The sequence below is a fragment of the Symphalangus syndactylus genome, chromosome 14, assembly GCF_028878055.3.
Source record: "Symphalangus syndactylus isolate Jambi chromosome 14, NHGRI_mSymSyn1-v2.1_pri, whole genome shotgun sequence".
Taxonomy (NCBI): Eukaryota; Metazoa; Chordata; class Mammalia; order Primates; family Hylobatidae; genus Symphalangus; species Symphalangus syndactylus.
The window spans coordinates 23,899,150-23,923,880 of NC_072436.2; the positions used below are offsets into that span (position 1 = coordinate 23,899,150).

The window sequence follows — 24,731 nt, forward strand, 5'->3', positions numbered from 1 at the left end:
TGTGTCTCTTCATCTGCCTGGTCCTGATCTGTGTCCTTTGTAATAAAATTGGAATGGTAAGTATAGCACTTTCCTGAGTTCTGTGTCATTTTTGCAATTACTGAACCTGACAGTTATGGGAGCTCCCATATTTGGAGCTAATTGGTCAGAAGTGCAGGAGACCAGGGACCTCTGAACTTGCAGCTGGCATCTGAAATAAGGGTAGTCTCATTGGGGACTGAGACCTTAAACCTGTGGAGTCTCTGTTAACTCCAGGTGATTAGTATCAGAATTGCATTGCAATATTGCAAATTCACACTGGGGGCAGAACCGACTCTGTTGAGGTCAAAGCCATGAAGTCAGGCTCCCTGGGGTCCAGAGAGCTCAGTTCCCTGACTGATGCCTGGGTCAGTAGACTGGGAGACTCCAGCAACCTGTTTTCACTACTGGAAAATTAAGCTCTAGTGGATTATCTCTAATTAACGGGACAGCACACCCAGCTGAGTCTAAGGGCATTCCTCTTGAGAAATATGCTGGCACACTGACTCTTCCCTCTGCCTTGCTCCTCTCTGTCCAGCCAGTGGCCCAGGTTGCGAGACTCAAGGCACTTACTTAGAACATTGACCGTGGACTCGGATGTCAGCTGGGTGTTCATGGGCATCACATATTCTATGGTGAAGCAACGCCCCCGCTCCTCACCTGTGGAGACAAGAATCACATTTCCAGGTCCTTCTTGAACATAGATTTGAAGTTAGTCCATTCAAATGGTATTTCGAAGTGTTTTAGGATCTTTGACCTGCTGTGTCTTTGCACCTGAGCTGGACCTAAACCCTATGGGGGTCCTGTCCCTGGCTCATAGCCCACAGCAGAGGTGGAGGCACGTCCTGACATGACAACCTTCCTGGAGAAGCGCCTGTGTGAGTATGGACCCAAGCACCAAGAGTCACGTGAAAAGAGGTTGGTATTGCAAACTCTCCATGCTGAGTGAACATCTGGTGCCATCTCACTGCGTTTGGCCAGATGGGGCTGACAATGGTGCATAGCTGACTTAGATTCTCCAGAGTAGGTGTCATGGAGCAAAACTCCAAAAGCCTTGTCAACCACCCTGGAAATCAGATCCTAGTGACCTCAAACTCCAGATTTAAGCACAGACCAATGCCACGCAGTCTGGGGCAGAAGAAGTCAGAGTTGGATGCCATTCCCATGGCAGACTCAACACCTTGAGGTGTCTTCTCTGCTAAATACTGGTAGGAAAAAATACCCACTCCAACCCCCAAAGCTGTACTATCAAGGTGGGAGGAAAAAGGCTGGGAGAGCCAAACTGTGTCTCTCCCCAATGCACACATAAGTTACAGGCCCCTACCAAGAAAAGCCCAGTGACCATGCTGTGGCAATCCAGGCCAGCCCAGCTTGCAGCTAGTCTTGTATGACTTGGAGATGCTTTTCTTGTGCAGGCTGATCTTGGGCCATGATAAAGGGATAAAGGATAGAATTCTTGGAGTGGTAACTTGAAGGGTTACAGGGAAGCCCTAGTGAGTAAAAAGGCAGGCCTAGATAAGTGGGGTCAGAACCTCTACCATGCTGCAGAGCTGGAGGGACCTGCTCATGTGTTTCCTCTGTGCCATTTTATGGAGGGAGGAACAGAGAACCTGCCAAGTATTTTGTATTCTGTAAACTAGTGGATGCAAGGAAACTGAGTTAAGGGGACTTAACCTCTTTGAATCTTCATTTCTGCATTTGCAAAGTGGAAATAACAAGTCCTGTCTTGCAGTACTGTTGGGAGAATTATATGGGATCAATACTTCAAAGAGCTAAAGCATGCATGAACATTTGAGATCTGTGCAGTGTCATTCGCATCCAGTCCCGGGAGCAGAGTGTGGGGAAGGCATAGTTACATTCATCTTTCAGGAAGGAAGACCTGGGAGGTGAAAAGACTGGCTCAAATGGACATCGAGAATCAGGACTTGAGTTTGGAACGGGGTCCCAGTCACTGCAGGGAGCACCACCCGCCATATATAGGGATCATCCATGGTGAACAGTCTCCTTCCAGCATCTCTTGGCCATCTCTTCCCAGGGAGGGACCTCTCGGGGCAGGTGATGTCAGGAGGCAGGGCTGTCCCCAACCCTGGGCACCCTTACCTGCAAGGAAGCAGACCCGCCAGAGGCCTGAGTGCAGGGACATCTTGATCTCGGTGCTCTGGTTCTGGGGCACAATCACACCCTCCTCCAGGTACAGCCAGTAGTCGGTGCTGACTGCGATACCCAGGAGGCCCAAGCCACAGACAGCAAAGACACTGCTCAGCAGGGTCAGGGCCTTCCTCCCGCAGGCACTCATCTTCCTGGACTGTTGCTGTGCAGGCAGTCGCCACGCTCCCACCAGCACGGACTGCGCTCTGGGGCTAGGGAGAGTGGATGAGCAGGTGGCAGTACCCACGGCTCTGAGAAGACCAAGATGAGGAACCCGTAACTAAAGTCAACCCCCAACCTGGCTCAATGGATAGGTAAAGACCACCAGGCAACCCCCAGGACACCAGGTCACTGCAACAGAGGTGCCACCCTCCCCCTAACCACACAGCAATTCAGAGCGTTCTTGGCATGCCACTGCAGGGACCCCCTTGTCCTCTCTGGGAGTCCCCTTGCTGGGTACCGCCATTCATTCATTCTTTCATTCAGCAACCCATTGTGCCAGACATGGGAGATACAAAAATGAACATGACACTATCCTTGCCGTTGAAGGGTTTCCCATCTAGAAGAACAAAGGCACCCCCAAAGCAATTAAATGCGACCCATTGAGGGCTGTGGTAGAGACCTGTCCAGGAAGTAGAGAGGAAGAATGGAGGAGAGAACTCTGCTGGGTGAGCTTCTCTGTGTTGAAAAGGATTCTGAGGCTCAAACAGACTCTGTGAGAGATGCCAGCTCCAGACAGGAAAATGGCAGCAGCCTTGGGAAGGAGTAGAGGGGCAGGGAAGACTTCTTGCAGGACGGTGTCCTCCTCATGTGACTCTAATAAGTTGCAGGACTGGGTCAACATAAGTAAAGAAGCCACACCACAGTCCAAGTGCAACAGCCTCCTAAATCCACCTAATCAGAAATGGGCTGACTCTTGCCTGCTCAGCACGATGTATCTGCAGGGGCCAGCTCTGATCGAGAAAAAGAGAAGCTAAGTGTCTAAGCAAGGTCAACCACAAGCCCCACCTGCTGATATCTGCCAGGGTCAGGCACTGGACTTGGAGCTAGAAAACAGTGGAGAGCAAGGCAGGTGGATGCCAGCCCCCATGGAGCGCAGAGCCAGTCTCAGGGCTTCTGTGCTCTGGCTGTAATCTAGAGCCACCTAGGAAGTGTCTAAAAATCCCTGATACCCTGGCGCTGCTCCAAGAGATTCTGATTCAATTGGGCTCAAGTGGGGCCTGGGCAATGGTATTTTTAAATTCTGCCAGGTGATTCTAATGTGTAGCAGAAGTTCAAAACAATTGGTCTTTGCTACTCAAAGTATGGTCCACGGACCAGCCATATAGGCATCACCAGGCAGCTGGTTAGAAAAATCGACTCTCTGGCCTCTCCAACATCCTAAATTGAAATCTGCATTTTAACAGGATCCAGGTGAGTTGTCTGCCTACTAAAATCTGAGAAGTGCTGTGCCAAGCAAACAGGTGACGACATTGTAATGTAGCAACTGCTATGATGGGGAAAGGCCAGGATATGACAAGGGCCCAGAAGGGGTCATCCAGTGGGGCTGGAAGGGGCAGGCAGAGCCATCTCTAGAAGAGGATGAGGCCTGGGGCAACTCAGAAAGGTTGTGTCACCCAAGCCAGCCTTGGCTGCAAGTTTGCTACCCTGTCAGCATCTTTCACTGGCGCCTTGCAATATTGCAAAGTCAAAACTTTTGAAACAGGATATTAGTGATGTTTAGGAAAAAGGTGCAGCAGCGCTTCAGTGCAGTCCACCAATATCAGGGCTCCAGTGGTGTCCTAGGGCCTGCCCCAGGGATGATATCATGTTCCAGTTGAGATCCGAGGCACAGGTGGGTATTGAGACAGCTGAAAAGGGACAGAAGCCAGATTTGTCTGCAGAGTCTGAGTTGACTGTAGGAGAAGAGTGGGAGAGTTTAGAACCTCTTTGTGAGAAGGGGTTGAGGGGTGCACACCGGCCCTGATTCCACAGAGCCGGCCCTGCTCTAGCAGTTGATCATGGGAAAGTTGATTGATCTACAGAGTGAGCCACACATTGGCTTCCCGGAGGCATGCGTGAGTCTATGTCCATGTTTGCAAGGCTGAAGAACACAGGGCTTTAAGCTACAATGATCCTTCCTGTGTTGGCTTTGACAAAGGAGGGAGAAATGAAACGCCAAACAGTCAGCCCTCTCCACCCAGCCAAGTCATTCTCCATGCAACAGTGGGGGCAGAGGGGAGGAGGACAGCTTGTATCTAGCACAGGTATCTAGTAAAGCGCCTATAAGCCCTGTGCTTGCAGCTGAGGAAGAGGTGACAAAATCAGAGGTGTTGCCGCTTGCAGAATTTGCGAGCTGGAAACATGGGAAACCACAGCATCCCGTTCTGACTGAAGGTGGGGTAGCATCATAACAGGCAGAACCCAGGTCCTGGGGAAGAGAAGCCGACTCCTAGCAGAGGCCCAAGGCAAGCCTGCTGCCGACTGGTGGGAAGTGGTAATGATGTTGTAATGATAGTATTTTTATATTAATAGTAGTTAGCCAAACCCTGTCATTTACACTTGAAGCTCACAAAGTCCCAACATCTGCCAAAGGAAATGGAATTGAAACACCAAGGATGGTTAGCAGGGGTAAGGGGAGCAGTGGAGAACAAAGGGATATGGCTCCCAAAGGTGAACAGAGCCTTGAACTTACACTCAACCATGCCACTAAAGATCCATGTAAGGTTGAGAAATTAACCTCTCTGCTATGGTTTGGATAAGGTGGTTTGTTTGTCTTCACAAAAGCTCATGTTGAAATTTGATCCTCAATGTGGCAGTGTTGGGAGGTGGGCCTAGCGGTAGGTGTCTGGGGTCATGGGATCCCTCAGGAATGGCTTGGTGCTGTTTCCATGGTGGTGAGTTCTCACCCTCGAAGACTGGATTAGTTTGAAGGAATGAATTAGTTCCCTTGAGACTGAGTTGTTATAAAGCCTCAGGTTTCCTCCGTTTCCTTCTTGCCCTTCTCTGCTGTGTTGTGATGCCTTATGAAAGCCCTCATCATAGGCCAGGGATATGGCCTTGAACGTCTCAGCCTGCAGAACCAAGAGCTAAATAAACCTCTTTTCTTTATAAATTATCCAGTCTCAGGTATTCTCTTACAGCAACACAGAACAAACTAAGACACTCTCTGAAGCCTGATTTTCTCCTAGATAACATGGAGGAAGAGACTAATAATCAAAGCCAAAGTATATTGAATGTTTATCATTGTTAGGCATCCTGTTAAGCACCTTACTCCCCAATTTAATCCTGGCTATTCTATTACCATCCCCATTTTACAAGTGAGCAAACTGAGGATCAGAGAGGGTAAGAAGCTTGCACAAGAGCACTCAGCTAGCAAATGTTAGTGCCTGCATTTGAACCTTACCTTGCCCCACTCCCAAGCCCTTTCTCAAGGCTTGCATTCTCAAACTCCCACTCCCATGAGTTTATCCAAAGTGGGTTCCATGGAGCAATAATTCCATGGAATATTCTAGAAAAAGTGACTCTGGTTAAAAGGAAAAAAAAAAACCTAGCTTGTGAGAAGCACTGCACCTAGTTCTTGAAGAACCGCATTGCACATTATGATAAAGGCTTTGAAAAGTCTGCTTAGCTTTGCTTATTTCTGTATTTTCCAAACTTATTTGAGCAAAGAAAAAAAAAGACATCATGTTCTGTGAAACCCACTTTGGGACCCACACTGCCTGCCCAGAAGAATAGGAAGACCTGCCTTGCTCACTCCACAAAATTGCTGGTGTGATTAAACACGACAGCAGATATGACTATGCTTTGAAAAAAATCTAAAGCATGATCCTGGCATAAGGTATTGTTATTAAGCAACAGTGGACTAAGCCCCTGAGTCTTGCAGAGAGAATGGATCAGAGCTTCCGAAGCACGACTGCTGTTGCCTGGTCGAAGCTGAGCAGCCAATCTTGATGTTAAGCTTGGCAGGGAGATGAAAAAGATTCATGTCTTGGAGATTTGGAAAAATGAAAGTGGAGAGGAGATTGGATCTTAATCTACAAAAGCAAGAAATAAAAGAGGCTAAAAATGACCTTGCCTGCCAAACTCTACAATAGCAGATCCTAAAGCCTGGAATATACCTATGAAAACCAAAAAGTTTCATCTATTTCCACAGTATGTAATACATTTATGGAATGCTACCTGGGGTGGAAAATAGCAATCTTATTCATTACAAAATTATATCTATGCTTCTATTATGTAATCTTATTTATTTATAAATAAATCATATTATTGACTGAGTATGGGTTAGCTCCCAGGCACTGTGCAAACCCCTTCATGTACAGGGTTTCATCAGGACCTCATGATAACCCCATGAGTAGGTGGGATTCGCGCCACTTTGTGGATGGAGAAACTCAGGGTTAGAGATGTGGACTAGCCTACAGGAAGCCACAGGTGAGCCGTAGGCTGGTTTTAAACCTAGGTCTAACTCCAAAGTCTATGCTTGGACTACATCATCTCCCTACTGATGAAATAGGGGCTCAAAGAGTGTTGGGAAGAAGGAAAATAATCCAAAGTAGGTCGCTCAGGCTATCTAGAAATGTACGAGACACAGTATTCAGAAATGTTTCTTTAGAAGCGGCCAAGTGTCACATAAAGGCTTCTTGTTTGATACTATAGGGCATATTGCTGGGAGTCATCCAGTCATATCTTCTGGTAGTATCTTGGAGGTGTACTATGACCCAGGATTTCTACTTCTGAAACCCACCTAGTGGGGTGGCAGGACTAATACTTCCCTCAAACCACACACAGGAAATCAACATCCAGAGGGGAGAAGTACCTGGGATAACCCAGCCAGTTACTTGGAAAGATAAAAGTGTGCACTAGCAATACTTTAGATCCTGACCCTGTGCTTTTTTTTCTGTATCGCGCAGAAAATTATATAACACAGAAAATGAAAATTGCCTGCACTTTCCCACTCTGAGACCATCATCATTAATATCTTAGTTCATTGCCTTTTAGTCTTTTTTCCTACGTAGTTGTGCATGTGTGTACATATTCTCCCACCCGGTGTCTTCAGTAGGACAGGAGGGCGCTTGAAGACACCCTAGTCTGGACTGCATTCCTAGACCCTTGTTCGAGCTTCTGCTTTTACACAGTTCCTTCTCTGTCCCATGAATCTCACATTCATTTGATTTTTCTTATAGGAGAGGAGCCATTTTTTATAAGTTGCTATCACAAGAGAAAATGTTTACACTATAATAGTAAATTGATGAAGTTGAATGCAACATCACACTTTTAACTTAAACTCAAATGTATACAAAATTCACAGACTGGAAAGAAATAACCCAAAATGTTGATGACGGCTGCTTCCAGGTAATTAGGTTATGCATGGTTTTTTAAATACTTCTCTGTGCTCAACAAAGTTTCTCAAAGAACATGTATTGCTTCCAGAATCAGAGAAGAAAACTTAATTAAAGATTAGAGTGATCTATTCTCCAATCACTGTCCTTGTATACAAAAGTGCAGGGCTCCAGCTAAACTCCTGGGCTAGAGATGCCAACATGTAGTGTCATCTTTTGAGGGCTGGGTTCCAGAAGCAGGCAGCCTTCTTGAGGTTTTTTTTTTTTTTTTTTTTTTTTTTGAGACAGAGTCTGGCTCTGTCACCCAGTCTGGAGTGCAGTGGCACGATCTCAGCTCACTGCAAGCTCCGACTCCCAGGTGCACGCCATTCTCCTGCCTCAGCCTCCTGAGTAGCTGGGACTACAGGTGCCTGCCACCACACCCGGCTAATTTTTTTGTATTTTTAGTAGAGACGGGAGCTTTTTAAGATGATTACCCAGGCGCCATTACCTCTAAGTATTAGCTTGTTAATTATCAGGAATTAACAGTTGCTAATTATCATCTATGACTAGCAATTAGGGAGAAATGTCTTGTGAAGATTAAATCATTAATGGCACATTCCCCTGCTCAAGCCAATAATAAAAGGACTTGCAATGAAGTGCTTAGGTGCCCAGAGGTAGGTGAGGTTAGAGGAGCAAGTGATAGCCCAGTTATCAACTGCTGGGAAAGATGGATGGAAGGAGGAAGGAAGTGGAAAGAGAGTCAAATGCAGACACCCTGATCTCAGTTTCCTACTGGTCCAGAGAAAACGCAGAGTGCTTTGATAAAGGGTTCATGGTGTAGGGGTTCTTGACAAGGCTTTGGAGCCAGTGACAAGAGCTGCTCCTGGGAGCTTGTCCAGTGACTCAGTGTCAGAGTGGCCAGTGTCCAGCAGGATGGGCTGGTGACCAGAGGAAAACCCCCAGTGTTTCTCTGGCCCTGCCTGCTTCCCACCATGCTGATCCCCATTATCTTCCTTGGTTGTGAAAAAATGACCACAAAATCTTTGACACTCCTCTCACTGAGAGGCGGGGGCCCTGTCTCCTGTCCTTGAGTCTAGGCAGCTTTGTGACTGCTTTGACAAACAAAGTACACAGAAGTGATGCTATGTGACTTTTTTTTTTTTTTTTTTTTTTGAGATGGAGTTTCACTCTGTCGCCCAGGCTGGAGGTGCAATGGCATGATCTCTGCTCACTGCAAACTCTGCCTCCCAGGTTCAAGCAATTCTCCTGCCTCAGCCTCCCAAGTAGCTGGGATTACAGGTGTCCACCACCACACTCAGCTAATTTTTATATTTTTAAGTAGAGATGGGGTTTCACCATGTCAGCCAGGCTGGTCTTGAACTCCTGACCTCAACTGATTCACCCGCTTTGGCCTCTCAAAGTGTTAGGATTATAGGTGTGAGCCACCACACCTGGCGCTATGTGACTTCTGAGGCTGGGTCATAAGAGGAGATATAGCTTCCACCTGGTTTTCTCTGGAGTTCACTCAGGGGAAGCCAGCCTCACGTAAGAAACCTGACACCCTGGGACCACCATGCTTTAGAACAGGGTTTCTCCACCTCAGCCCTATGGACATTTGTGGCTGAATATTTCTTTGTTGCTGGAGGCTGTCATGTGCACTGAGGGTTGTTTTATAGCATCCTTAGCCTCTATCCACCAGATGTTGGTAGCACTCTAGTTGTGATAGACAAAAGTGTCCCTTTGAAGGGAAAACCACCTCTGGTTGAGAACCACTTGTTTAGAGATTATGTGCAGGTGCTCTGCTTGACAGCTCAACTAAGCTTCCAGCCAGGGGCCAGCACTAGCTGCCAGCCATGAGATTGGGCCGTCTTGGATGGACGTCCAGCCCAGTCGAGCCTTTGGATAACAGCAGCCCTGGCCAACATCTGACTGCATCTGCATGAGAAACTCCATGTAAAAACTGCCTAGTTGAGCACTTCCCAAATTCCACACCCACAAAATCATGAGCACAATAAAACAGTTGTTGTTTTATACCATTATGTTTCTTTTTTTCTTTTTCTTTTTTTTGAGATGGAGTTTCACTCTTTTTGCCCAGGCTGGAGTGCAGTGGCACGATCTTGGCTCACTGCAACCTCCGCCTCCCGGGTTCAAGCGATTCTCCTGCCTCAGCCTCCCAAGTAACTGGGATTACAGGAGCCTGCCACCACGCCCAGCTAATTTTTTGTATTTTTAGTAGAGATGGGGTTTCACCATGTTGGCCAGGATGGTCTCAATCTCTTGACCTCGTGATCCACCCACCTCGGCCTCCCGAAGTGCTGGGATTACAGGCATGAGTCACTACGCCCAGCCTTATACCATTACGTTTCAAGACAATTTGATATACAACAGAAGTTACCAAAATAACTTCTTTATTCACGTACTTAGCTCCTTCTCACTACCTAGATGTGATATAAACTCCAGGCATGACCTTGTCCAGAATGCGACAGTGACAGAGGGCTTGAGGGTCATAGTTTAGTCCCTGGAGTTTACAGTTACATGGGGGAGTGAATGGCACATGGAAGTAGGCAAATCTGGGATGTAATGCTGGCTCTCCCATGTACCATCCTGGGCCAGTCACATGGCCACTCTGAACCTCAGTCTCTTCATCTGTAAAACAGGGATAACTTCATAAGAGTTATTGTGGTTTCCAGCTTCATCCACGTCCCTACAAAGGACACGAACTCATCATTTTTTATGGCTACATAGTATTCCTTGGTGTATGTGTGCCACATTTTCTTAATCCAGTCTATCATTGTTAGACATTTGGGTTGGTTCCAAGTCTTTGCTACTGTGAATAGTGCCACAATAAACATATGTGTGCATGTGTCTTTATAGCAGCATGATTTATAATCCTTTGGGTATATACCCAGTAATGGGATTGCTGGGTCAAATGGTATTTCTAGTTCTAGATCCCTGAGGAATCGCCACACTGATTTCCACAATGGTTGAACTAGTTTACAGTCCTCCAACAATGTAAAAGTGTTCCTATTTCTCCACATCCCCTCCAGCACCTGTTGTTTCCTGACTTTTTAATGATCGCCATTCTAACTGGACATGGATGAAGCTGGAAACCATCATTCTCAGCAAACTATCACAAGGACAAAAAACCAAACACCGCATGTTCTCACTCATAGGTGGGAATTGAACAATGAGAACACGTGGACACAGGAAGGGGAACATCACACACTGGGGCCTGTTGTGGGGTGAGAGGAGGGGGGAGGGATAGCATTAGGAGATATACCTAATGTTAAATGACGAGTTAATGGGTGCAGCACACCAACATGGCGTATGTATACATATGTAACAAACCTGCACATTGTGCACATGTACCCTAAAACTTAAAGTATAATTAAAAAAAAGAGTTATTGTGAAGACTTATGAAAGACTTATCAAGTAAGTCTCGGCTACCTCATGCCATCTCAGTACAATGCTGCAATCAGAAAGTAGCACAACCTGGCCAGGCAAGGTGGCTCACACCTGTAATCCCAGCACTTTGAGAGGCCGAGTCAGGGAAATCACTTGAGGTCAGGAGTTTGAGACCAGCCTGGCCAACTTGGTGAAACCCTGTTTCTACTAAAAATATAAAAATTAGCCTGGCATGATGGCACATACCTGTAATCCCAGCTACTAGGGAGGCTGAGGCACAAGAATCACTAGAACCTGGGAGGCGGAGGTTGCAGTGAGCCAAGATTGCGCCATCGCACTCCAACCTGGATGACAGAGCGAGACTCCATCTCAAAAAGAAAAAAGAAAGAAAGAAAGAAAGAAGCACAACCTGATATCCAAAGAGCGATAAACAACAAGGCAGATTTAATAAGGTAAATTTGCCCCTGAAAAGGGCAAAATGGCTCAGACTTTCTCCTCTTTGTCCAGCTCTCCAACTTCCATGGCAGTTGCTCCCTGCAGAATTTTATTTTCCATCCCTGGCAAATTTCAGCCCTCCTGTCTCCTCTCTCACCTCCATATCAACAAATTGGAGAGATGTTAGTTTTTTCTGATGTGAGGAGATAGAATGCTCTGTTTAATGATGTAAAAGGTGTCTTCATGGTGGGCACAGTGGCATCTCGGTAGACAAAGAATAAATATAATGTTAGCAAACATGGGTCAAGTGTGTACTAAGGACATGTCAAGCACAGCAGGGACTCAGCATCAGAAGGGGTTGTGTCATCTGGAGACTGGAGACCTCTAGGTGTCATTACAGTCCTGCTCTTCCAACCTGGGATCCTCTTAGTTAGAGGCACTGGCCCCCAACAAGTGGTCATGAAGCTGCCAGCTAATGGGGGAGGGAGGTCCCGATGAGTGGCCCGTTTTCCCTGCTGGCCCCACCAAACTCTCTCTGCCACGTTGTTGAGGCCCTTTGGAGAGTGAGCATTGCCGGTCAGGGATTCCTATCCTTTGACAAAAACAAAACCCCAGGATTATGCTTTTGGAGTGTGAGGCTGTCTCTGCCCCAAGACTAAAAGCAAAGCCACAGCTAGCCTGTCTGCCAGGAGTCCAGGCTACAGAGCTGAGGATACAGAACTCTGGCACACCCCTGCCACACTGCATTCCAAAGCTTCCTGGAGTGGAGGTCAGTGTCTAATGCAACTCCTCTCATCCTTGGTTTGGCAGGAGGTAACTGATGGTCCAGTTTCGATAGGGACCAAGGGGCATGACAGGCATCCAGCAAGGGTCACTGCTCTTAACAAAAGAAGAAGTCCAGCTGGAGAGAGAGCTGACAGTGCCTTTACTGAAAGTCCAACAAGATGTCTCATAAATATCACAATATTTCCCCAAAGGCATGGACACAAACACCAAGTAGGAGGGCCATCTAACCAGGTAGCACTAACCAAGTAGTGATAGTAATAATTATATCATTGTTTTCTTTGAAGAAATTTTCTATGTATTTAAAATGGAAAGTCAATCCTAAGCAAAAAGAACAAAACTGAAGGTATCGTGCTACATGACTTCAAATAATACTACAAGGCTACAGTAATCAAAACAGCATGGCACTGGTACCCAAACAGACACATACATCAATGTAACAGAATAGATATCTCAGAAATAAGATCACACATCTACAACCATCTGATCTTCAACAAACCTGACAAAAACAAGCAATGGGGAAGGGATTCCTTATGTAATAAATGGTGCTTGGAAAACTGGCTAGCCGTATACAGAAAACTGAAACTGGACCCCTTCCTTACACCTTATACAAAAATTAACTCAAGATGGATTAAAGACTTAAATGTAAAACCCCAAACCATAAAAATCCTAGAAGAAAATATAGCCAATACCATTCAGGACACAGGCATGGGCAAAGATTTTATGATGAAATCACCAAAAGCAATTGCAACAAAAGCAAAAATTGACAAACAGGATCTAATCAAACTAAAGAGGTTCTGCACAGCAAAAGAAACTATCATCAAAGTGAGCAGACAGCCGACAGAATGGGAGAAAGTTTTTGCAATCTACCCATCTGACAAAGGTCTAATATCCAGAATTTACAAGGAACTTAAACAAATTTACAAGAAAAAAAACAAACAACCCCATAAAAAGGTAGGCAAAGGACATGAACAGACACTTCTCAAAAGAAGACATTTATGTGGCCAACAAACATATGAAAAAAAAGCTCAACATCACTGATCACTGGAGAAATACAAATCCAAACCACAATGAGATACCATCTCATGTCAGTCAGAATGGTGATTATTAAGAAGTCAAGAAACAATAGATGCTGGCAAGGCTGTATGGAAATTGGAGTGCTTTTACACTGTTGGTGAGAATGTAAATTAGTTCAACCATTTTGGAAGACAGTATGGATATTCCTCAAGGATCTAGAACCAGAAATACCATTTGACCCAAGAATGCCATTACTGGGTATATACCCAAAGGAATATAAATCATTCTATTATAAAGATACATGCACATGTATGTTTATTGCAGCCCTATTCACAAGAGCAAAGACATGGAATCAACTCATCAATGATAGACTAAAGAAAATGTGGTACATATACACCATGGAATACTATGCAGCCATAAAAAGGATGCAATCATGTCCTTTGCAGGGACATGGATGAATCTGGAAGCCATCATCCTCAGCAAACTAACACAGGAACAGAAAACCAAATACTGCATGTCCTCACTCATAAGTGGGAGGTGAACAATGAGAACACATGGACACAGGGAGGGGAAAAACACACACCAGGGCCTGTCAGTGCGGGGGGCAGGGGACAGAGGGAGGGAGAACATCAGGACAGATAGCTAATGCATGCAGGGATTAATACCTAGGTTATGGGTTGATAGGTGTGGCAAACCACCATGACACACGTTTACCTAGGTTAACAAGCCTACAAACCTTGCACATGTATACTGGAACTTAAAATAAAATTTCAAAATTAAATAAAATGGAAGGTGGTGGAGTGCTATAATCCCAGTGCTTCAGGAGACTGAAGTGAGAAAATCACTTGAGCCCAGGAGTTCAAGGTTATGCTATGATCACACCACTGCACTCCAGCCTGGGTGACAGAGCAAGACTCTGTCAAAAAAAATATTTAAAAAAGGGACCATACTGCACATACCATCCATAGTGGGGCCTAGTTTTATTTTACTTAATAGCATAAATATTTTCTGCACTGTTTTTAGTAGCTGCAGAATATATATAGTCTCTGATTTGCATATACCAAAATTGATGTAGCCATTTCTCTACTCTAGAACATCTAGGTTGTTTCCAAAATTTCCTCTATTGTAATCTACAGTAAATAACCATACTTACAGCTAAATATCTGTGGGCATCTGCAAGAATTTTCTCAGGATAAATTCTGCAAGTGTAATTAAGTGGAATTTCCGGATTAAACAATACGAATTGTTTTAGCATTCTTAGAAATTTTGTCAGACTTGGCTGGGCACGGTGGCTCATGCCCGTAATCCCAGCACTTTGGGAGGCTGAGGTGGGTGGATCACGAGGTCAGGAGATCGAGACCATCCTGGCTAACACAGTGAAACCCCGTCTCTACTGAAAATACAAAAAAAAAAAAAAAAAAAAATTAGCCGGGCATGGTCTTGAGCGCCTGTAGTCCCAACTACTTGGGAGGCTGAGGCAGGAGAATGGCATGAACCCAGGAGGTGGAGCTTGCAGTGAGCTAAGATCGTGCCACTACCCTGCAGCCTGGGTGACAGAGCGAGACTCTGTCTCAAAAAGACAAAAAAGAAATTTTGTCAGGCTTGATATGAAAGATTTTAAAGGCATTTTTACCCCTAATGCCTGAGGTACAACAAATGTCCTACTACATAGACAGAGAGAATTTGAAACAACCCCACAACAGAAGAGTCCCTGTTTCTGCTGAGAATTTGGAACCTGGGCTCTGCTCAGCTCTGTTTGCTGTAGCTACATGATTTGCTAGACTGAGAGCTCTATACTATTGATGGTACTCCAGAAAATTCCAAGACCTCCTATGTAAAGCAGAATGTCTTACATCAGTGATTTGAAACTTTCTGGGGTGCATCATCATACCACTTGTGCAACACTGTAAACATATGGATGCCCAAATCAAAACCAGCTGAAAAAAAAAACAAAAAAAATACAAGAGTTGAGATAAATGGCTATACACAAAAATAACATTAAAAATAAACAGCTACACACAAATAGTAGCCAGTCAGAAAATATAATGCATTAAAAAATAATATCTATATAGTAACAAAATGGTAAACTATTGGAAATAAACTTAATAAGTTATATGCCGGTGCTACATAAAGAAAACCTTAAAACTACTGCTGAACGACCAAGGCACAGTGGCTTATGCCTGTAATCTCAACACTTGGGAGGCTGAGGTGGGAGGATGGCTTGAGCTCAGGAATTCAAGACTAGCCTGGGCAACATAGTGAGACCTCACCTTAAAAATATATATTGATGAACATAAAACGAGACTGATAAATAAAATATCACATTTTAAAATAGGAATACAATGTTATAAAAATATCAACTCTTCTTTGAATTAACCTATGAATTCAATGCAATGAGTTTGGTTTAGAAAATGACACATGGTTCTGGGGTTAGTCTAAAGGATGCATTTTAGAATAACCAGGATATTTCTTTTAAAGATGAACATAAATGAGTGGGAACTACCAGCTATTCATGCTTATTGAGCAGCTACAAAAATTAAAAGTTTGATGCTGATGAAACAATCAATCAATCAATGGAAATAAAAAGAGAGTTCAGACTTCCATTTCTGGCAATAATGAACTAGCTTATACAGCATTGGACCAACCTTCTTGCTGAAAATAATTGAAACAGTTGGATTAAATCTATTTGAAGACATTGGAGCACAATCAAGGAAACCAATATTTTAGAGGTCAATAACTGAAGATGAAGGAAGTGCATTGAGATAAGCCTTACATTTTGTACAACCTCTGCAGTTGAAGTATGTGCCAGTTCACACAGAATGAGAGTCTGAGAGGCAGAACAAAAAGTTGTGCAGATGGTACAGCAATCTTATGATGCTATGGACTCAACAATGGAGTTGAGAGCTTGCCAAAGAGGACAGGTCTGGTAAATAGCTCAATCTTTCAAATGGAGGTCTGGGAAGGCTCCTACTCTAGGTGAGCAAGTAATAGATCCGCCTTCACAAAGACTGAAACTCATCTTCAAATCAGCTCAATTCATGACTGGATATAGGTAACCTTCTCCTATCTAACAGATTGCCAAAAGCAAAAGTGAATCCTACCTTGGGGAAGATGACAATGCCAAAACTTCTATTGTGTTCCACACAGATGTCTAGCATTCAATCAAAAGTTACCAGACATATCAAGAGGCATGAAAACATCAGACACAGGAATGATGAATGCCAGAACATAACATGAAAACACCTTTAATATGCTTAAAGAAAGTAATCGTCCACTTAGAATTTCCTATCCAGTAAAAATATCCCTCAACATTGAAGGCAACATAGAAATATTTTCAGACAAGCAAAAATGGAGGAAAGTTGTCATCAGCAGACTTGAATTGAAAAAATTACTAAACAGATGCTTCAGGCAGAATGATCAGCACTGAAGCATAGAAATGCAGAAGAGAAGAGGAGCAATGAAAAGAGTGATTATGTGTATAAATCTCAATAAAGAGTGGGTGTAGGCCAGGGGTGGTGGCTGATGCCTGTAATCCCAGCACTTTGGGATGATGAGGTGGGCAGATCACCTGAGGTCAGGAGTTCGAGACCAGCCTGGTCAACATGGTGAAACCTTGTCTCTACTAAAAATACAAAAATTAACTGGGCGTGGTGGTGCATGCTTGTATTCCCAGCTACTTGGGAGGCAGAGGTAGGAGAATTGCTTGAACCCAGGAGGCGGAGGTTACAGTGAGCCGAGGTGGCGCCACTGTACTCCAGCCTGGGTGACAGAGCGAGACTCCATCTCAAAACAAGAACAACAAAAAAACAGTGAGTGTAAAAAGGAAAAAAGGAATAATAATATTATCTTGTGGGTTTGAACTATATGTAGAATTATTTTGAAGTTAATGTGCCTTTTGTTCTCTGACTAAATTTAAGATGTTCTCTTTGTCTGTTGAACTGAATAATGATAGACACATAACTTATCAAAACTTGTTGGGTAAAGCAAAGTTAGCTTAGAAGGAAAATTATAACCTTAAGAGCATATATTAGAAAAAAAAGAAGGGCTAGAAGTAAACCATCTAACTACCTAGCCCAAGAAAGTGGAAAAAAGAATGCAAATAAACCCCATAATAGGAGAAAAGAAATAATAAGACAGCAGAAATTAATGAATAAAAAACAAACATACAATATCCACCAGTAGAACTGGTAAACCCCTTCTGAGACACACACACACTCACACACACACACACTCACACACACACACACACAGAGAGAGAGAGAGAGAATATGCTGGCAGACAAGGTTGTAAGACACAGCACTCTCATATACTCTTGGTAGGAGTGAGTGTACAGATCTATTTGGTGGAATCCACCAAAATTAAACATGTAATTATTCTATGACCTAGTAATTCCATAGCTAGGAATGTACTTTATGGCTATATTGAGAAACCTATGCTAAGATGCATGTGGAAGCATATCTCTGCTGCTTCAATGACCAATGCTGGGGAGGGGGGCGGGTAATGCTCGTTAAATAAATTAGGATTCAACCATATAATGGAATATTCTGTAACTATTACATATGAGGAAGTTCCATATGCTCAATGTGGAAAGTGTGATACTCTTGGGTAAAAAAGCAATCATATATACTACATAAGCATTTTATATATTATATATATGTGTGTATGTATGTGCACTTTTGCATACACACGTGCGTGTGTGTGCACACATGCACACATATATACAGAGAGAGAGAGTTCTCTAAGGCAGCTTGTAAGTGACAGTTTGGATTCATAGCTGGGCGTGTGTAGCCCCCAAGCGCAGACCCTATTCACGTCTCCCCAACACTTAACACCTGTGAAGAGATAGAGATCAGCTTTCTCTTCCATTTAATCCATACATTTAAAACAAAATTCTGCCTTTTTCCAGCAACATAGAGATGAGTTCTTGAGCAAATATTTCTGCTTCTTGGGGCTTTCTGCTCCTCTGACTAATGACTCGAATCACTTCCAGACCCACCATCAGCCATGCCCTGCAGGTACAACCCAACTCTCTGCCATGCCAAATCACAACTCGGCCATAGGGCACACCAGGGACCCCAGCAGTAGGAGAAACACTCCAGCCCAAAGACCAGCCCCAAGATGAAGGGAGCCACCACCCAACTCCCACCACACCAGAAATTGATTTTTATTTTTCAGCATTTGCAGAAAGCAAACCACCCTTTAGAAAAGGCAGGATTGCATGCTTTCTTCTTCCTTAGATTCCACTTAAACATAGTGGCAATGGGGGTTGCAAACTTCATAATTCAGTGACACGAAGTCTTAACTGTTGGCAATTAGGAGGCTGCTTGGGCCACCATCTCTGGCAGCTCCAGCTGAACACCCAGTGCTCACTGCCCCCGCGGCTACTGGGTGCAATAAGAGCCAGCGAGAAATGGAAAACAATTTGGCACCCTGTGTGTTAATATGTGTAGACAAAAACAATGTTCAGACTTGATCTAATTCTAGTGACACTGGTCATCTATCAGACCCAGGCTTCAGAAGCCTGCAAGGAAGCCACGCCAGGGCTTTTTCACCCTTCCTCAGCCACCCTCACCCATGTACGTCTGCACCCCTATTCCAGCAGGATGACATTTATTGGACCAGGACCACGTGCCAGACACTGTTCTAGCAATTTACACATATTAATTCACACAATCCCCCAACAACGCTTTGCAGTAGGCACTATGATTAAAACAGGGATAACAATGGCATCTTCTTCAAAGGGTTACAAGGTAACACACGTAACGAGCTTAAAATAGAGACTCTAGCCTGGCACATGGTAAGTGCACATAGGTATTCTTTTAAAACAAACGTGTTACATTAACCTTTTAATTAATTATTCTGGTTCTCTTCATTTCTTCCTGTGTATGTGAGTTACCACTTGACGTCATTTCCTTACCTCAATACAGCCTGGCTTCTCCTTCTCCCAACTCCTCTCTGCTGTTATTGTCAAATATATTACAATTCCATATGTGATAAGCCCAACAATTCAATTATATACATATTTTTATACAATGGCTTTTTATATCTGTTGAGAAGAAATATGCAATTATACTTCTGTTGTGTGTGTGCATGTGCACAATGTAATATATAAAATGCTTACATATTATATATGATTACTTTTTTACCCAATTATCTACATCAGGGTTGTCTGATCTTCTGGCTTCCCTGTGCCACATTGGAAGAAGAATTGTCTTGGGCCACACATAAAATATACTAACATTAACGATAGCTGATGAGCTAAAAAAGAAAAATCAAAAAAGTCTTATAATGTTTTAAGAAAGTTTACGTATTTGTGTTGGGCTGCATTCAAAGCTGTCCTGGGCCACATGCAGCCCATGGGCCATGGGTTGGACAGGCTTGATCTACATAATTATCTTTACTGGTCCTCTCTGTTTTTTATGAGAATTCAAATTAATGTCTGATGTCACCTGCTTTCAATCTGAAGACCTTCTTTTAGCATTTTTTTTTTTTTTTTTTTTTTTTGTCAAGTGGCTCTCCCAGCAACACATTCTCTTAGTTTCTGTTTATCTGGGGTATTTTCATTCCATCTTCATTTCTGGAGGATCGTTTTGTTGCTGTAAGATTCTTGGCTGACGGTATTTTTTTTCTTCCAGCACTTTAAATAGACGGACCCACTGCCTTCTTGACTCCACTGTGTTTGATGAGAAGTCAGCTCTTACTCTTATAGGGGAGTTCCCTCGTGTGTGATGAACCACATTTCTCTCCATGCTTTCAAGATGTTATCTTTCTCTTTTGACATTTTGACTATGATGGGTCTGGGTGTGGCATAGCTCATCTTCATCAAGCTTATTGTCCCCACTTTACAGATAAAGGGGTTGGGACACAGAATGGTAAAGCTATTTGCCCAAGGTCACCCAGCTAGAAACTGGTGGAGCTGGGATTTGAACCCAGCAATCTAGCCCAGTTATCTGCTATACTAAACTGTCTCTCATTCACCTCTCAGCCTGGTTCTCATGGGGTTGCATAGGTAAGCTTGGACAGAATGCTTAGCTCACCACCTTGAAAACTCTCACTTCTGAAAAACAAAGATTCCTGAATGGCAAATGGAAACTCTGACCTGATTTTTCTCAACAGTATCAGCTTCTTGCCTAAGATAAGTGAGCTAAAGATTCAAGTCCTTTTCTCCTGGGCCTTTGCATCATGCGAGTGGATGGACGAACCCAGCATTTTCCTTACAAAATAGTGATTATGGAGGAGGTGGAGAAGAAGGAAGAGGGGAGGAGGGAGAGGGTGGAGAGGAAGAGAAGAGGGGAATGGGGAGGAGAAGGAGGAGCGAGAGGGGAGAAAGTAACCGAATGTTTCTTGCTGGACACTGAGTTATTCTTGATCATGCCCAACCCCCTCCATGATTAGAGCTAGTATTTCTGTTTTAAGAGAAAATGTATTTTTCTGCTGATTCTTCCTTTTGGGGTGAAGGGAGGAAGGAGTGATTGGAGAAGCCTGGGGAGGGAAACCAATCTGGCTTTAGCAAAGCTCCCTAGGATGCACTTGGAGCCAGCCTCAGCGCCGTGCAGAAGACACGCCCCTCAAGAGAAACACGGTGCTGCCCAAGGAGGATTCTCACAAGACAACCAAATATGGCCCTGCCAGGTTACAAAGCACTGTGATGCGCTTCTATAAATACCTCCTCCCAGCATCGTTTTCCTGCCTCCAGCACATTTTACTGTAAACCAGGATTCTAATGATATGTAGGACACATACCCAAACCTCTCCTTCCCTCCACCACACTCTATCTCTCCGCTTCTCCCCCAAAGCCGAGTCAAACAGAGGAACTAGACAGGTTGCTGGGGGTCCAGACACAACGCCCATAAGCCCTGAGTTCTAGCCCCGCAAACATGAGTACAAAAAGAGAAATGATGTACCAGCTACTTCAGGGCAAGGCTCTTGAACTAGACGCAGAAGGAGAGAAAAAAACTTTCCAATGGATGATGTATTTATCAGAGGAGTCAGTTTTCAACTTGGTGTTTTCTCCTCCCCATCTCTGCCCCCGTGACTTCAGATGAAAAGGTGTCTGAGCACACCTGAGTGCCTGGCTGCCTGGGTTGGAGCATGTGCCTACGACTGAGGAAGCCCAAGGTCATATAGGAGCCACAGCAAAGGCCATGGCTTCTTATGGCCCTGGAAGGTGGCCCTCAGAGGGTGCAGTTGCTGTCACCACAAGGCTGTGCCTTGGCAGATGACTAGTGACTCTTGAGAGATGAATTCAAGGTATTCACACCTTGACCACCTCTCTTTAAAGAACATTGTGAGTATCTTGAATTCATCTCTCAAGAGTCACTTTAAAGAGTGGTTACTATCTCCTGACTGGATGGTAGAATAAGAGGCCTGGGGAGGGACCCCACTGCCAGGATGGAGGCGGAGATTTCACTCTTCAGGGGTCTCCCGGGAGACAGTTGGTGAGAAGGTGGGGGGAGGGAGGGGGCTGCAGCTTGCCCTGTTCCTCAGCTAGCAACGTGCTGCTGGGCATCGCAGAGCACTGGTCTGGAAAAAGAAGTGCAAGGCAGGACAAGCGTTTACCTCAGCCTGGCTCATGCCACCCCTCCTGCTTGCCGCTCAGCTGGAGATCCCATCAGGCAGATGCAGAGGTGCTGGGGAGGGCGTGGCGGGTGGGGGAGCCCCAGGCCTGGGACTCTTAGTCCTGCCAGTTGAGGAGCTGGGGCTATCTGGGAACTCACTCAGCCACTCAGAGCCTCATCAATAATACAGGAATGGCCATCCCTCTGCAGATCTGCTATGAGGATGTAGGCCCTGGGCTGTCATCAAATGGCCGTCTTCACTCCCGCATCCAGAAAGGAGGCAAGGTTGACCACCAGGCTGGCTGAGCCCAGGGTGGAAAATACTGGGCCTCAGAAGATGGCGCTCATGGATTGGGAGCAATGGGTGGGGAAGCTTGTGTGCACCCCAGTTTAAAACCAGCCTTGTTCACTGTCTCTAGGTGAAGGAGGCAGAGATTTGGGGTGGGCTGGGGAGGTGCAGGATGTTGCAAGGCCAGAAAGCCCAGAACCTCCCAGAAGCTGCTAGAGAGGAAAATGTCTGCTTTCCAAGAAGTCAGGTAAGGAACTGAGAGGAGAAAAGGCATGTCGTGCCCATGACCTCTCCCAGGAGCCCACGCCCAGAAAGGATTGGATAGAACCCAACCCCAAACCCATATATCAATGGTCCTTAATCCCCGCTGCCCATGAGTGTCATCTGGGGGGATTTAAAATAATCCCAATGCTGAGTTGCTTCTGAGACCAACTATATGTGACCTTCTGGGGGTGGGATGGAGTGGGCTGGGACCAGGTATTAGTGTTTTTTAAAACTCTCAGTTGATTCGAATGTGCAGCCAAGGCTAAGAGCCACTAGCCAATGTGAGGTCCCCCACAGGCCTAAAGATATGCAGACCACACACTCATGATCTGATTTTGGTTTACTCTGGACTAGAGCTGAGCTGCCCAATATGGCGGCCACTAGCCAGCCACAGGTGGCTCTTGGGCACTGGAAATGTGGTAAGTCCAAAGTGAGACACGCAGTAAGTAGAACACATACCCCAGATTTCTAAGATGTAGTATGAATAAGAATGTAAACTATCTCAGTGATTTAAAAAATATTGATTACATGTTGAAATGGCATATTGGGCTAAATAAAATATACTATTAAAATTAATTTAACCTGTGTCTTTATACTTTTTTAGAGTGGCTATAAAAAACTTTCAGTTACATCATGTGGCTTGTATTACATTCTTATTGGACAGCGCTGGTGTATGGACCAGCCAGTTTAAAAACGTGTTCTCAGGCCAGGCAAGGTGGCTCATGCCTATAATCCCAACACTTTGGGAGGCCAATATGGAAGGATCGCTTGAGGTCTGGAGTTCAAGACCAGCCTGGGTAATATAGTGAAACCTTGTCTCTACAAAAAATCTAAAAATTACCCCATGCATTTGTAGTCTCAGCTACTTGAGAGGCTAGGTAGGAGAATCCCTTGAGCCCACACGGAGGAAGAGGCTGTAGTGTCCCTGCACTCCAGCCTGGGTGACACAGTGAGACCTTATCAAAAAAAAAAAAAAAAAAAAAAACTTAAAAATTGAAATAAAAATGTGTTTTCTATATTTCTTCTATTGATAAGTATTTGTTTTTGATGATAATTTTCTTTAAAACTTCACTTCATGATTCCACTTATATAACATTCTTGCAATGACAAAAATAAAGAAATGGAAAACAGATTAGTGGTTGTTAGGGTCAGGAACAGAGAGAGGAGAGAGGAAGAGGCCAGTGTGGCTATAAAGGGACAACACGAGGCCGGGTGTGGTGGCTCACACCTGTAATCCCAGTACTTTGAGAGGCTGAGGCAGGTGCATCACCTGAGGTCAGGAGTTTGAGACCAGCCTGGCCAACATGGTGAAACCCCGTCTCTACTAAAAATACAAAAAAGTAGCCAGGCATGGTGGCATGTACCTGTAATGCCAGCTGTTCAGGAGGCTGAGACAGGAGAATTGCTTGAACCTGGGAGGCGGAGGTTGCAGTGAGCCGAGATAGCGCCACTGCACTCCAGCCTGGGCGACAGAGCGAGACTCCGTCTCAAAAAAAAAAAAAAAAAGGAGGGGGGGCAACACGAGGGATCCTTGTTATGATGGAAATTTTCTATATCCTTGACTATATCAATGTCAGCATCTTGGTTACCAGGATATCCTATACAGTATCCTTTTGTACTATAATTTTGTACTATAATTTTGTACTATAAATTTGTACTATAATTTTGCAAGATGTTGCCATTGGGTGAAACGGGGTAAAAAACTACATTGAGTCTCTCAGTATATTTCCAACAACTCCATGTGAATCTACAGTATCTCAAAATCAAAAGTTTAATTATTTAAAAAATTTCACCTCTGAAACAATAACTTCCATTCTCTGCTGGCAGGAGCATAAAAGTATTTAACTCTTTTGGAAAGCAATTTAGTTGAGCGTTAAGCATTTTCATCTCTCTTGGTTCCAGTGATTCTACTTCTGGGAATTGCTACTAAAAAATATAAACACAAGTACAAAATACACAAAAATGTTGATTCACTGTTGTTGATAATAGCACAATGCTCAAAACCACCAACATGCCTCTCTGCAAAGAAGAGTTACAGGAACTATGGTTTACTCACTCAAGGGACTATTATGTAGTCATTGACGGAGAACGTGGTAAGGTAATGTTAAACGACAACAACAACAAAATTTTGGGATACAAAGCATCAATAGTTTGTTTGCTAATTCCTAAAAAAGAATCTTTTAAAATGTGGGATGATGAGTATACAAATATTCATAATAGTTGCTTTGATAATAGGATTGTGGATGAATGTGTTTATTCTTTCTACTTTAGTTTCTTTTCCTCGATTTTGTTTAATACATATGCATGGCCGGGTGCGGTGGCTCACGCCTGTAATCCCAGCACTTTGGGAGGCCAAGGCGGGCAGATCACCTGAGGCCAGGAGTTCAAGACCAGCCTGACCAACATGGTGAAACCTCCGTCTCTACTAAAAGTACAAAAATTAGCCAGGCGTGGCTGGAGCCTGAGGCAGCAGAATCACTTGAACTCTGGGGGCAGAGGTTGCAGTGAACC

The 24,731-nt window shown here is 44.4% G+C and overlaps 1 protein-coding gene across 3 annotated transcripts in view; it reads right to left on the reverse strand.

Annotated features, from left to right (window-relative positions):
* Positions 1-24,731, reverse strand: part of CACNG5 (calcium voltage-gated channel auxiliary subunit gamma 5) — a 57,333-nt gene that overhangs the window by 12,087 nt on the left and 20,515 nt on the right. For all 3 annotated transcript variants that reach the window (XM_063617535.1, XM_063617534.1, XM_063617533.1), the window contains exons 2-3: positions 2,119-2,417; positions 592-678 (exon numbers count right to left, since the gene is read on the reverse strand). In XM_063617535.1, the coding sequence (XP_063473605.1) occupies positions 592-678; positions 2,119-2,314 (283 nt within the window). In that variant the 5' untranslated portion in view covers positions 2,315-2,417. The remainder of the gene's footprint in view (positions 1-591; positions 679-2,118; positions 2,418-24,731) is intronic.